Source organism: Rhincodon typus, chromosome 11, assembly GCF_021869965.1.
Source record: "Rhincodon typus isolate 14 chromosome 11, sRhiTyp1.1, whole genome shotgun sequence".
NCBI lineage: Eukaryota > Metazoa > Chordata > Chondrichthyes > Orectolobiformes > Rhincodontidae > Rhincodon > Rhincodon typus.
The window spans coordinates 72,122,180-72,136,366 of record NC_063342.1 but is presented as its reverse complement, the minus strand read 5'-3'; the positions used below and the strand labels follow the sequence as shown (position 1 = coordinate 72,136,366).

General features: G+C 44.7%; 1 protein-coding gene across 1 annotated transcript in view; it reads right to left on the bottom strand.

The window, feature by feature from the left end:
* Window positions 1-2,042: 2,042 nt before the first annotated feature.
* Window positions 2,043-14,187, bottom strand: part of LOC109912326 (angiotensin-converting enzyme 2-like) — a 55,694-nt gene continuing 43,549 nt past the window's right edge. The window contains exons 11-14 of the mRNA XM_048602545.1: window positions 9,124-9,224; window positions 6,399-6,515; window positions 3,675-3,869; window positions 2,043-2,794 (exon numbers count right to left, since the gene is read on the bottom strand). Coding sequence (XP_048458502.1) covers window positions 2,656-2,794; window positions 3,675-3,869; window positions 6,399-6,515; window positions 9,124-9,224 — 552 coding nt within the window. The 3' untranslated portion in view covers window positions 2,043-2,655. The remainder of the gene's footprint in view (window positions 2,795-3,674; window positions 3,870-6,398; window positions 6,516-9,123; window positions 9,225-14,187) is intronic.

The window sequence follows — 14,187 nt, the reverse complement described above, 5'->3', positions numbered from 1 at the left end:
ACCCACTCATTCACACACTCTCACACACACACACACTCACTCACACAGTTACACACACAATCACACACACAGATTCACACACAATCACACACACAGATTCACACACAGACACACACACACACACTCTCACACTCACATTCATACATAAACACACACACACACTCACACTCAAACACTCACACACTCACATTCATACATAAACACACACACACGCGCACACAAAGCCTCACAGACACACACTCACACTCCACTCAAGGCACAAGGCCAACCACTCCCCAAAAATGCTGGAGTTTCTGGCAAGGCCCAGAGGAATAACAGTCCAAAACCTTTCAGCTGATGAGAGAACGAAGATATGTGACAGGGAGGTCAGGCTTGGTGCATCTGGTGGAATCTTTTGAAGAGTTGGCCTGGGGATATCTGTGGGTGTTGTTGACATGCACTTCCAGAAGGCATTTGATAATGTAGCCCTTAAGAAATGTTTGATTAAATTTGAAGCTGAAGAACTCAAGGCACCTCATTAATATGCTTGGGAAATGGACTGATCAACTTGACTCACACAATAAGGAGGAGGAACACACATTAGAGGATGTACCTTACAGTCTCCCTCAGGAAACTCAACTGTTTACAAATACTCAATGATCACTCATCTAAATTTGCTGATGACATACAGATGTGCACCGTAGTAAGAAGCGTCAATGGAAGTGTGAAATGGCAAAGAGTTTATTGATGGATTAAGCCAATGGGTAAGACTGTGGTCAGTTCCCTTGCCCAGCAGGTTTGAAGGTGGAGAAAAGGATAGGGGCCTGTCTACACTGACCTGAGTCAAACTTTTATGGTGTCAATGAAAGTGTGAGTCTGTCTATTCCCCCCTACGGGCTTAGGCCAACAGAGCAGCATAGATCATTCACAGAACAAGTTCACGCAATAATGTAAAGGTTTACTGTCTATTTAATGTAGAGGAGCAGATTATAGGGAACGGCTTCCTTCAGACATAGAAATCCCTGCGTCAGACAATCCCTGGGGAGTTGTGATATGTTTCAGGCTCCCCATCTCACAAAGAACATTTACTTTCAATGGAGCCAAGTGTTGATTTACCAAGGTAGTGCCTGAACTCTTAAGGGTTAAGAACAGTGGAGAGATGACACAAATTAGGATTGTATTCCCTGGAATTTAAAAAAAAGTTGCAAGTGATTTGATCAAAGTTTACAAGATATTAAGGGGAAACTGATAGGTTCTGTCTATCTGCCCTGTTTTTCTTCTGGAGAGCCAGAATTTTCGGGGGTAATATTAGGAGGTATTTTCACGTGTAAAGCATGGTTGAAATTTAAAATGCACTTCCACAAACAACAATGGATCAGTTGCTTATTTTAAACGTGCTGTCCCCAGATTTTGGTTGGGAGTTAGGAGAAATGGGAAGGGCAGGTAAGTGGAGTTATATGAGAGATTAGTTGCAATCTCGTTGAATGTTGTAATAGGTCTTAGAGGATGAATGGCCTCCTCCTCTTTTGAGGTTCAGGAGTTCCTTTGTTCTTCTGTGGGTGTCCTCCTATTGACAGCATATATCGCCCTCTTCGTCCTCCCTCTTCCAGAGATTTGTCCTATTTGGTGTGACCTCTTTTCATTCTCTTTAATTCCCAGGAACAAGGCTAACTAGGACATCTCCTCTAAACCTCCTGCCCCTTAACTGCCCCTAGTCATTAACCCCTCCATCAAGGGGAAAAGTTTCTTCCTGTCCACCCTGTCATTGTTCCTCATAATTTTATACACCTCAATCATGTCCCCTCTCAATCTCCACTGTTCGAAGAAGCATTGTTATTGAGTTGTTTTCTCGTCTCACGGATGTCCATCTTTACCAAGATATCCTGCTTCCTCTTAGTGGAAGGTTGCATCCCTGCCTTGAGATTTTTGTGGTTTTCCAACTAGAAAAAGGATGTTACACATTGTGATTCAGGAAATGTACCGACTGGAGCAAGCATAGATGTACAGTCTGTGTCTATATATGCACAGAGTCAAGAAAAGATTAATACAGGCCAACAAAAGACTGGGATGCCTTTATATCTTTATTTGTCCAGAACCATTACAGCAGATTTAGGCTACAATGAAGGGAGTCTGTACTATTTGAAAACAAGACTCCAAGGTGTCCAGTGTATTTGACGGTGTGGGGAAGATTCAGACACAGCATTGAACATTTTAGGGATCTTGAACTCATGCTCCTTCACCAATCCTTACTGCATAAAACCAGGCCAGACATCTCCTCAACTCCAGTCAAATAATAAACAGGACTGGTCATGGAATCAGCTACATATTCTGTTCTATCACTGCTGAAAATGACAAAGTGCTCGTTGTGATGATATTTTGGGAAGTCTACACTGTTGCTGAATACTGTACTATGAGATTGTTTGTCTCTTGATATCTGAGGGTCCTGATCATCAGCTTCGTGAAGGGACAGTCCTCTTTATCGGGGATCTGAGGTGTAGGTAAATTGCGCTTGAGTAAATCCAGGTTAAACAGTCAAAACTTTGTAAAAATTTGAGCTAATTCTGTTGCCAGATATCAACTGCATTAATTGAACTTCACCGAATGCTTCAGCACACAATTCCATAAGTTCCAAAGTTAGTCCAAGTACATTCAAAAAATGTGTGGGATTGGCTGAGTTTACATCTCCGTACTCAATGTGTCTGTGGTGAAAGCTGGGTTCTTAATCCCCTTTTCGAACACAATCTCCTCAGAAGACGCTGCCGGTAAATCTTTGGTATTTTGAAGCTCATTATTCTCGGTGTCTTGTGCTTTTTTGCTGTTGCGAAATAAACAATGAGATTGCATTTTATTTCAGAATGCACAACTATTGCACAGTAAACACTGACACACCCATGGCCACAAGTTCACATCAACATGTCATCAATGGTCAGTAATTCCAGATCCTATGCGACATTTAACAATATTTTGCTCAGGGTTGGATCTTCACAACAGGTTCACTAATCAGCATGTGTTGTCTCTTGAATATGTTTGACCTGACTGTGTATGATAACAATGCTACTGCCTGAAATTATTGGGAAATTGATTCCCTGGTGAATCGAGATGGGAGAATGGGTCGCTGTGAATTGACACAGAGCACATACTTTCAAACTCAATTTTATCCTTATTGGTTCAACTGACCCCAGAGTCTCCATTCATCTCCAGAGATCCCAGTGATCTCCTTGACCCCAACTAATCCCCATAATCTCACTAATCACCATAATTCACATTAATCCTCAGAGTTCCCAGTGATCTCAAAAAAACTCATTAATCCCGACCATTCTTACAGATCTCCATAATCCTCACTGATCTCCATAATCCTCACCAGTCCCCATAATTCACATTGATCCCCGTAGTCCCCGTTGATCCCCATAGTCCCAACTGATTCCCATAGCCCCAACTGATTCCCACAGCCCCCACTGATTCCCATAGCCCCCACTGATTCCCATGGCCCCCACTGATTCCCATAGCTCCCACTGATTCCCATAGCCCCCACTGATTCCCATGGTCCCTACTAATCCTCAAAAAGTCCACTGTTGCCCATTTTGACCACTAATCCTCTTAATCCCCACTGATTCCCCTGAGCTGTCCCCAGGTTTCCAAACCCCTCACCAATCACCGAACCCATTCTAACCAGCACACATCGTTTCTGCACTTACTGTTTTCTTGCCCGAATGCCACTGATGATCAGGATCGTTAATCCAATGCAAACCAGACCGATGACAATCCCAAACACAATCAGCCAGACTGTCACGGGAGGTTCACTTCTTGGTGCCAGAGTTGGCGCAATACCGACAAACTCCAGTGTCTCGTCATTCAACAGAAATGCGCTGTTAAACCGCTCTCTGTTCTTTCTGTGGAGTGAGCAACATTTGATGCCACTGGTGTTAGTGACTCTCAAACAGTGTGTTCGAAATTAGTCCTTATGATGATTTATTATTCAGGATATGCGATAACACACAGGTCCTTAAATAAAAAGAATCTAGCTCATTAAATTGACAATATCTCTGAGGAGCGACAGAATTACTTTAACAATGTGTATATCCTCCAGCCACTGTCTTAACACTATCTCAACTTTCTAATCTAGAGCTGTTGATTTGAAATGACATGAGAAGTTGAAATGAACATTTTGAACGTTTGTACATTATTAACATCTAGCTTAAAGTTTGATTATTAAACTCAGACCTGTTTGATTTTCATTTTAAATTTGTTTCCTTTTACTAAGGTTCCACATCTCCAATAAGAGACAATTTAACCACCCCCTCTTGATGTCAATGGTGTTGCCATCACTGAATCTCCCACTATCAATATTGTGGGGGGTTACCGTTGATCAGAAATTCAACTAGATTCAGCACACAAACACAGTGGCTACAAGAGCAGGCCAGAAGCTAGGAATACTGTAGCGAGTAACTCCCCTCCTGACTCCCCAAAGCCTGTCCATCATCTACAAGGCACAAGTCAGGAGTGTGATGGAATACTCCCCACTTGCCTGGATGGGCCAGCTCCAACAACAATTGAGAAGCTTGACACCATCCAGGATAAAGCAGCCGCTTGATTGGCACCACATCCACAAGCATCCACTCCCTCCACCACCGACGCTCAGTAGCAGCAGCGTGTACTATCTACAAGATGCACTGCAGAAACGCACCAAAGATCCTCATACAGCACCTTCCAAACCCATGACCACTTCCACTGAAAACACCACCACCTGAAAGCTCTCTTCTAAGCCACTCACCATTCTGACTTGGGAATACATCTCCATTCCTTCACTGTCACTGGTCAAAATCCTAGATGACCCCTTAAGGGTATTGCAGGTGACACTCCAAGGACTGCAGGGGTTCAGATAGTAACTCACCAGCACCTCCCAAGGATTATCAGGACAATTGCAAGCACGCTGATGTAAAACATTGTTTTTTTTACTATGTGAGTAGACAGTGTTGATTGGTTGGCAAGTAGCCTCTGATTGGTAGAGATGTTGCCATGGAGAATGCACCAGTTAGATGATGAGTGACAATTAACTCCAATGTTTTATCTCAATTTAAATCAGATCAGTGGACTCAGATATTACCCTCAGACAGGAACCAGAGAATGGCTGTCACTTGTTTCGTGTTGTTACAACAGGAGTAATTTGTATACATATCCCTTCTGTCAACAAGGAAACAGGAGCCTGTGTTTTAACAGAACATTGAACTGTACAGCACAGGAATAGACCCTTAGGCCCACAATGTTGTGCCAAACATGACACCAAATTAAGCTAATCCCTTCTGCCTGTCCTTGGTCCATATCCCTCCATTTCCTGCATATTGATGTGCTTATCTTAAAGCCCCTTAAAACGCCCCTATTGTATCTACTTCCACCACCACCCCCTGGCAGCACATTCCACACTCCTACCACTCTCTTTGTAAAAAGACTTGCCCTTCACATCTCTTTTGAACTTTCCCCATCTCACCTTAAATGCAAGCCCCCTAGTATCAGGCATTTCAACTCCAGGGATAAGATTCTGACCGTCAACCCTATCTTTGCATCACATAATTTTACAGACTTCTATCAAGTCTCCAGTCAGCCTCTGTCACTCCAGAGAAAACAGCCTGAGTTTTTCTAGCCTCTCCTTACAGCTCATACTCTCTAATCCAGGCAGCATCCTGGTAACCTCTTCTGCACCGTCTCCAAAGCCCCTACATCCTTCCTGTAATGTGGCGACCAGAATTGAATGCAATGCACTATGCATAACCAAAGTCTTATAAAGCTGCAATATGACATCCTGACTCTTGTACTCAATTCCCTGACCAATAAAGGCAAGCATACCATATGCCTTCTTTACCACCCTTTCTACTTGCATGGCCACTTTCAGGGAACTATGGGCTTGAAGCCCAAGATCCCTCTGTACATCAATGCTGTTCAGAATCTTGCCATTAACTGTATTAAAGTACAGCACCTCACTCTCACCCAGATTAAACTCCATCTTCCATTTCTCCACCCATATCTGCAACTGATCTCTATCCCGCTGTATCCTTCGACAACCTTCTACAACTCCACAGATCTTTGTATCATCTGCAAACTTACTAACGTGCCCATCTACGTTTTCATCCAAGTCATTTACAATTAAATAAAGCTTGGAAGTTAAATGTCAGTCATCAGCCATCTGGTGTATTCTCCATGATGGTATCTTGACCAGTCAGAGTCCAATTGCCAATTGATGACTGCAGTTGCATAAATTTGGTCATGAAAGTTGGTTTTCCCCTTTATTGGTACTCTTGTGAATTGTCTGAATGAGTGCAAGATGAAAAACTTCCATGAAATTTGTTTTCAACAATATCCAAACTGTAAACCAAGTAAACCTTACACTGCTGGCTACTTCAATGTCAAAGAGTTTTAGGTGATACCTGATAGCTTGTGTCACCTCTGCCTTTGGAACAATTCCAGTGTGGTTCTTTGGCTTGACAACAATGAAATAAAAAGAGATCCTTTCTGTTTCATTGAATATATAAACATTCTCCGTCCTGTGTGGAAGACAGTAATAATTATTATTACAAAGGCGTTTCGGCCTTGGCAGGTTTGCACAAATTTTGGTGCTTTACCCATAACAAACGCTGTGCCATTATTACATGGGCTGGTGTAAATATGATTATCAGCAAGGAATTGTTTGTTGGAATATTCAATATTCTGTGATATCACTGAACGCTACTCGATTTGAATGGGTCCATCTACCACATTGTGCAGCTCAAAGGAGGGCACTCTCATTTCTAGGTAAGTTCGTGGTACATTTGAGGGACCTGAGCACAAAATAGGTCCGACCTGTGCTGTTGGATGTGACGTTAAATCAGGGCCCCCATCCCTGAAGATCTGAAAGCCCTCGTTCCCTCCTTGGAAAATGTTGCCCAACAAAGTGACCTTGGAGTGCAGGTTCGTAATTCCTTGAGCGTGGAGTTGCAAATATCTTGAAGAGCAGCACGGTGGCACATTGGTTAGCACTGCTGCCTCACTGCGCCAGGGACCTGGGTCCAATTCCAAACCTTGGTGCCTGTGGGGGTTTCCTCTGGGTGCTCCGGTTTCCTCCCACAGTCCAAAGATGTGCAGGCTCGGTGGATTGGCCATGCTAAATTGCCCGTCGTGTTCAGGGATGTGTAGATTAGGTGGGTTATAGGGGGATAGGTTTGGGTGGGTGCTCTGAGAGTCGGTGTGGATTCGTTGGGCCGAAGGGCCTGTTTCCACACAGTAGGGATTCTATGAAGTAGATGGGATAGTGAAGAAGGTGTTTGGTATGTTTGCCTTTATTGGTCAGTGTATTGAGTACAGGAGTTGGGAGGTCATGTTGAGGCTATACAGAACATCGGTTACACCACTTTTGGAATCCTGCATTCAATTCTGGTCTCCCTGCTGTAGGAAGGATATTGTGAAACTTGAAAGGGTTCAGAAAAGATTTACAAGGATGTTGCTGGGTTTGGAAGGTTTGAGCTATAAGGAGAGGCTGAATAGACTGGGATTATTTTCCCAGTAGTATTGGAAGCTGAGGGGTGACCTTATAGAGGTTTATAAAATCATGAGGGGTATAGATAGGGTGAATAGCTAGAGTCCTTTCCCCAGGGTAGGGGAGTCCAAAATGAGAGGGTATAGGTTTAAGGTGAGAGGGGAAAGATTTAAAAGGGATCTGAGGGGCAACTTTTTCATGCAGTGGGTGGTGTGTGTATGGAATGAGCTACCAGAGGAAGTGGTGGAGGCTGGTACAATTACAGCATTTAAAAGGCATCTGGGTGGGTATATGAATAGGAAGGATTTAGAACCATATGGGCCAAATGCTGGTAAATGGGACCAGATTAATTTAGGACATCCGGTCAGCATGGACAAGTTGGGCCGAAGGGCCTATTTGTGCTGTACATCTCTCTGACTCTGTGAGAAACTGAACCTCCTGAAGACAAAGCTCCCCAGTGTCCTGTTAAACAGCAGAACCTGCGATGTGGAGATGCCGGTGTTGGGTTGGGGTGGACTCCACCTGATGAAGGAGCAGCGCTCCGAAAACTTTTGATTTCATATAAACCTGTTGGACTTCTAACCTGGTGTCGTGTGAGTTCTGACTTTGTCCAGCAGAACTTGGCACCATATTTACTCCAGATGGCAGACCAGCTCAGGGAAACTGGGGCGGTAGGCTGAGTGCCAGTGTGTCAGAGTTGGCACAGGGAACTGGTTTGGCAGTGGGAGCGGGGCAGAGGGTTCAGGAGTTGCCGCTGAGGTCACTAGTAGATAGGAAAGCGGATGGGGAAGTACATGGCGAAATCGTGGCGTGCCCATTGAGCCTGTCAACCAATAGCTCAGAGCTACATTTCCCAGAAAGCATGGAGACCAATGTGAATGGAGCCGTCAGCTTGCTCTGGGGATGGTTGGGAACTCAGCAACCTCTCCTGATCAACCTCCTGATTGGGACTGAGCCTCAACTGCTCCCCTTGCTATGCCAACCTCCCAAACTGGAGGAACAGGGCATCAGAGGCCACAGCTTCCCTTGTAGGCACAGTAGCCATGGTGTGGGTGCAAGAGAAGGCCATTCGGCCCCGAAGCTTGCTCTCCCCATTTGATAAAATCATGGCCAATCTGACTGTGACCTCAGGTCTGTCTTGCTGTGATCACGTGGAGCTAAGAGTCAATGTTCTCAGCCTTACAAATGTTTGATAACCCTGACTTTGGAGAAAGAGTTCTGCAGACAGAGAAAAAAAAGGTTTCTGCTTCTCTCCCCCCGTCCCACTCCCATCAACAGACAGGCATGAAAGGGGGGTCGCACACAGCTGGTTCATAATCATTATAGTCACGGAGTCTCAGAGTTTACAGCACAGGAGGAGGCTATTCAGCCCATCCTGCCCATACTAGTCACAACAGCCGACCAATCTAACCCCATTGACGTGATGTCGCTTCTCAGTGAAGCTGAGGTGGGCAACGTCTTCCTTATACCCTCGCCCCCTCCTCGTTTCCCAACTATTTCCCACTTTCTTCCATCTTGTTTGGTTCCCTTCGGCTGCTCCCCCAGCCCTGGTGCCAGTTCCCACTGGCTTGCTTCCCACCGTAGCAACAGCGCGCGGAGTACTGGGGCCTGGGGGGAGGCACAGAAACGGATTCACTCACACAAAGTCGACGATCTGTTTTCTAGACTCCTCCCAGTATTTCCTCATGGAAAAGGCGACGGCTGCTTGGAAAAAGTACTTCTCACTTAGGTCCCAGGTGTACTGAGGTCAAACAAGAATTCTTTGTGTTAGTGCTCCCCACTTTGGCAGAGGATGTAGCTATCTATCAGTGGGTCTAGGCCCAGCACATACAATTCAATATTATAAACGTTTCGGAGGCACATTTTACAGAAATAAGCCGCCAGTTTTATCACTATCCATACCCCCCATGCCGGAATTTAAAGACCAAATACTTGCGATTGTACAATAAGAGAACTATAAAGTCATTAACCCAACTAGTCCAAACTATGAGAGCTAAACATCACACTCAGCGATAAGGTCAGTGAATAAATCCTCTGTTTCCATTTACATCGGAAACAGCACGGATTTGGGTCTTCCCATCAGCAATAAGAATACAGCAGTCAGGAACCTGCATCATTAAGAGTGTCAGTGGCAGAGCCAATTTGTATCTGCCTCGTGGTCATGGGTTTGAATACTGGAGCACATCAACCCATCCTGATACTCCCTATGCAGTACGGAGGGAGAACTGCAGTGTCGGAGATGCAAGGGGTTAGACAGCCTGCCTTCACAGGTGAAAGTGGCTCCATTTTGAACAACAGCAGCTAGTTTTGTCCCGCACTTACCAGGCCAACATTTACCCCTCAACCAAAGTCAGATCATAGAACCCCTACAGTGTGGAAGCAGGCCGTTCGGCCCATTGAGTCTGCACTGACCCTCCAAAGAGCATCCCACCCAAACCCATCCCACAAACACTGAATATCCCACAGCTGATCCACTTAGCCCGCACATTGTGGGGCAATTTAGCATGGCTAACCCACCTAGCCTGCAAATCACTGGACACTATGGGCAGTTTAGCATGGCCAATCCACCCTAACCTACATATCTTTGGACTGTGGGAGGAAACCGGAGCACCCGGAGGAAACCCACGCAGACACGAGAAGAATGTGCAAACTCCACACAGACAATCACCCGAGGGTGGAATCGAACCCGGGTTCCCGGCGCTGTGAGGCAGCAGTGCTAACCACTGAGCCACCGTGCTACCATTTAGGGTAGCTTTGATGGGCCAAAGGGCCTCTTACCTGATTCAATCCTACAGGTAAACTAGCTAACACTGCAGACTGTAGCAGACAGGAGATGCACGCTGTCACTTCAGCTCAGGAATAGAAATGGGACAAATTTGCAACGCAGTAAAACAGTTTGTACAGATCTGGGATAATTCACACCCAGAGGAATGACTGGGAACATGCTAAGGGTAGAGGAGAATTAACTCAAGTTGGAATTGAACGCCCATCTGGAAACGAGGCAAGACTTAATAGGAAAATCTCATGTCTTGCAATCAAAACAGGCCCAAAGCTAGTAGCCTTTACCTGGCAAGAGGCACCTGGATGGTGCTGGAAATTAGGCAGACTGCCTACTGTGTGGAGAAAGGCCTGTACCTGCTCACCCACAGCTCTCAAAAGGGAGAGAAAGTCCTGGTTCTGGGCTTCAGCTGAAAGCTGCTGGTGGACACTAAAAGATTTTGACTGGGAGAGAGCCAACGGAGTAGGGAGATCCCAAAGGGGTTTAACAGGGGCAGTAGGAAGCAGGAATAAAACCCTATTTCCGTTACAATGTCAGGAATGAGACCCCTCACAACTGCCTGGGAAAGGCTGCTGGAGGTTGCTGAGTGTCTTGGCATTGGAAACAGAAGCGCTACAAACAAAGAAGATCAATCTATCACTGATTGAGAGTGTTTTTCTCACATAACTTCCAAAACAGAACTTTCACCAATGTTGCAGCGATAGCAGGAACTGCAGATGCTAGAGAATCTGAGATAACAAGGTGTAGAGCTGGATGAACACAGCAGGCCAAGCAGCATCAGAGGAGCAGGAAGGCTGACGTTTCGGGCCTAGACCCTTCTTCAGGAATAGTTTAGGTTAGATGGGCTTCAGATTGGTTTCACAGGTCGGCGCAACATCGAGGGCCAAAGGGCCTGTACTGCGCTGTAATGTTCTATGTTCTATGTTCTGATGCTGCTTGGCCTGTTGTGTTCATCCAGCTCTACACCTTGTTATTTCACCAATGTTGACCTGTTTTCCCTTCTTCTGATGCTTTGACCTGCCTCAGGATCTACATCTACTTCAAAGAGGTGCCTTTACAATGTCAAAGGATCACAGTTTTTCTAATCTTTTTCCCTCAACACGTCAAATGGATTTCAGTTGTCTGACTGCACAGATCTTAGAAACACACTGCGCCGCTGTCAAACCCACAACTGTTCCCTGAAAACTGTTATGGTGGCCCCTCAGTGGGTTTTGTGAGGCAAGAGGGCCCTGTGAATGTAGGGGTCTCTCTCTGTACGAGCTGATGCTTCATGGCCCCAAACTTTCAGCACATGATTCCACTGGTGCTCCTGATTCCCCCTTTGGGAAGCCCTGCACCATATCTCTAAGACAGTATCACCAATGTATAAAATCCTCCTCACAGTTCGGTTCAGTTAGTCATCTACGTATATAATGTAAGTGCACAGAACCAAGACAACATATCAACCTGAGATATCGCATCACGTGTGCATAGTTAGTGCTGTTAATAAACTTTAAGACATCTGGCTCAATAAGAGCCCAGTCTGTGTGTTTATCTAAGATTACAAAGAGATCTTGATCACTTGGGTCAATGGGCTGAAGAGTGGCAGATGGAGTTTAACTTCGATAAATGTGACGTACTGCATTTTGTTAAAAGAAACAAAGGCAAGACTTATACAATTAAAAGTAGGGCCTTGCATCATGTTGTAGAACAACAGTTTCCGTTGTTCATGTACATAATTCTTTGAAGTTTGCATCACAAGGTAGTTAAGAAGGCATTTAGTACACTTGTCTTCAGTGCTCAGACCTTTGAATATAGGATTTGCGACATTATGTTGAGCTTGTACAGGACATTGATGAGTCCTCTTCTGCAGTATTGTGTGCAGTTCCGGTCTACCTGTTACAGGAACGGTATTATTAAGCTGGATGGGGCTCAGAAGAGATTTACCAGGATGTTGCTGGGGATGGAGGATCTGATTTATAAGGAGAGGCTGGATAGGCTGGGACTTTTCTCACTGGAGTGTAGGAAGTTGAGGGGTGACCTTATAGAAGTTTATAAAGTCATGAGGGGCATGGATAAGGTGAACGACAAAAGTATTTTCCCTATGGTAGGGGAGTTCAAGAACATGGGGCATATCTTTAAAGTGAGAGGAGAAAGATTTAAAATAAAATACATGGGGGCAATTTTTTGACACGGAGAGTAGTTCGCGTGTGGAATGAACTTCCTGAGGCCATGGTGTGTGGGATATAGTTACAACGTTTAAAAGACGTTTGGATAAGTACATGGATAGGAAAGGTTTGGAGGGTTATGGGCCAGGAACAGGCAGGTGGGATTAGTTTAGTTTGGGATTATGGTCAGCATGAACTGGTTGGACCGAAGGGCCTGTTTCCATGCTGTATGACTCTATGACTCTATTATGCGGTCTAACATGCAGGGAAACACCTGGACCAAAATCATCCTGACAGTGATGTTTAATCTTAAGGAAATATATCCTCCGGCCGCAGCACCAAACCTAATCTATTTGATTCATCTCTTTCCTGTTTGGAAAGTTGGGTTTAAAATGATTTCCTTTCCTTATTTCCTGTCCTTCTGAATTCCCAACCATCCATTATGAAAGCGAAAGCATTAGTTTTGAGCCAGTGGGCTACCATTGGCTTAACAGCGGAGTGATTAATAGATTTTTCAAGCAATCCTGAAGTCAGGATACCAAAGATATAGCCATCCTATGATATCACCACAGCGACCTGTGAGTCACATTATATAGTATAATATACAAGGCACTGCCTGTCCAATGTTGTCAGAAGCACATACTTAGAACACACAACGTGGAACATTGTACTGTACAGCACAGGAATGGGCCATGATGTTGTGCCGAACATGATGCCAAATTAAGCTAATCCCTTCTGCCTACCCTTGGTCCATTCCTTGCATATTCATATGCTTATCTAAAAATCTCTTAAACGCCCCTATCGTATCTGCCTCCACCACCACCCCTGGCAGCACATTCCAGACTCTTACCACTCTCTATGTAAAAACACTTGCCTCTCACATCTCTTTGAAATGTCTCCCTCTCACCTTAAATGCATGATCCCCTAATGCCAGGGGAGGGGGGGGGGGGGGGGCAAAATAACTCATGAATGAGGGAACAGTCACAGTTCTCGGAGGGTTAATTTTGCGGTGTTATTTATGCTGACAAGCGTTAAGACTTTATCAATCAGCGACAAAATAAACCATGACTTTCCCTGCACCATAAAAAAATGGCAATCAAAGTAATAAAATTTGTCAGCAGAACTGGGAGCCTGCATATTAACTTCATGGCAATAATACACCAAATCTAATCACTCCTGGACAGGTATCAAAAAGGGTAAAATGATAACTGCTTTCGAGTGAGTCACTTCACAGTGTATATTATAAGTGCATTAATTGCACTGATTCACCATTACTGCATTGGGGTGGACGAGTCAGTCAATTACCAACATGAAGAGAGACTTTAACCCCAAGAGAGCAACAGATGACTGGGTGAAGAAAATGTTGAACTCATCATGTTTAGAATGACAGAGTACACAGTTTCCTTGACAACTGCACAGAAATAAAATCAGGCAGAAGCAGAAATCGCTGGTGATACTCAGCAGGTCTGGCAGCATCTGTGGGAAGAAAGAGTTAACGTTTCAAGTCCAGTGATGAAGGGTCACGAGACATGTTAATTCTGCTTTCTGCCCACAGGTGCTGCCAGGTTTATTGAGTTTCGCCAGCAATTTCTGTTTCTGATTCCCAGCATCCACAGTGCTTTGTTTTTATTTTACTGTTATTTGGTGGCCATTCACTGATAAATATTTAAAAATAAAGACTGTATGAAGGACCATCAAATGAATTTTGCCACAATCTATCCCGATTCACAGACTCCTATACCCACTGTCTACCCTGTTCACCCACTCCTATACCCACT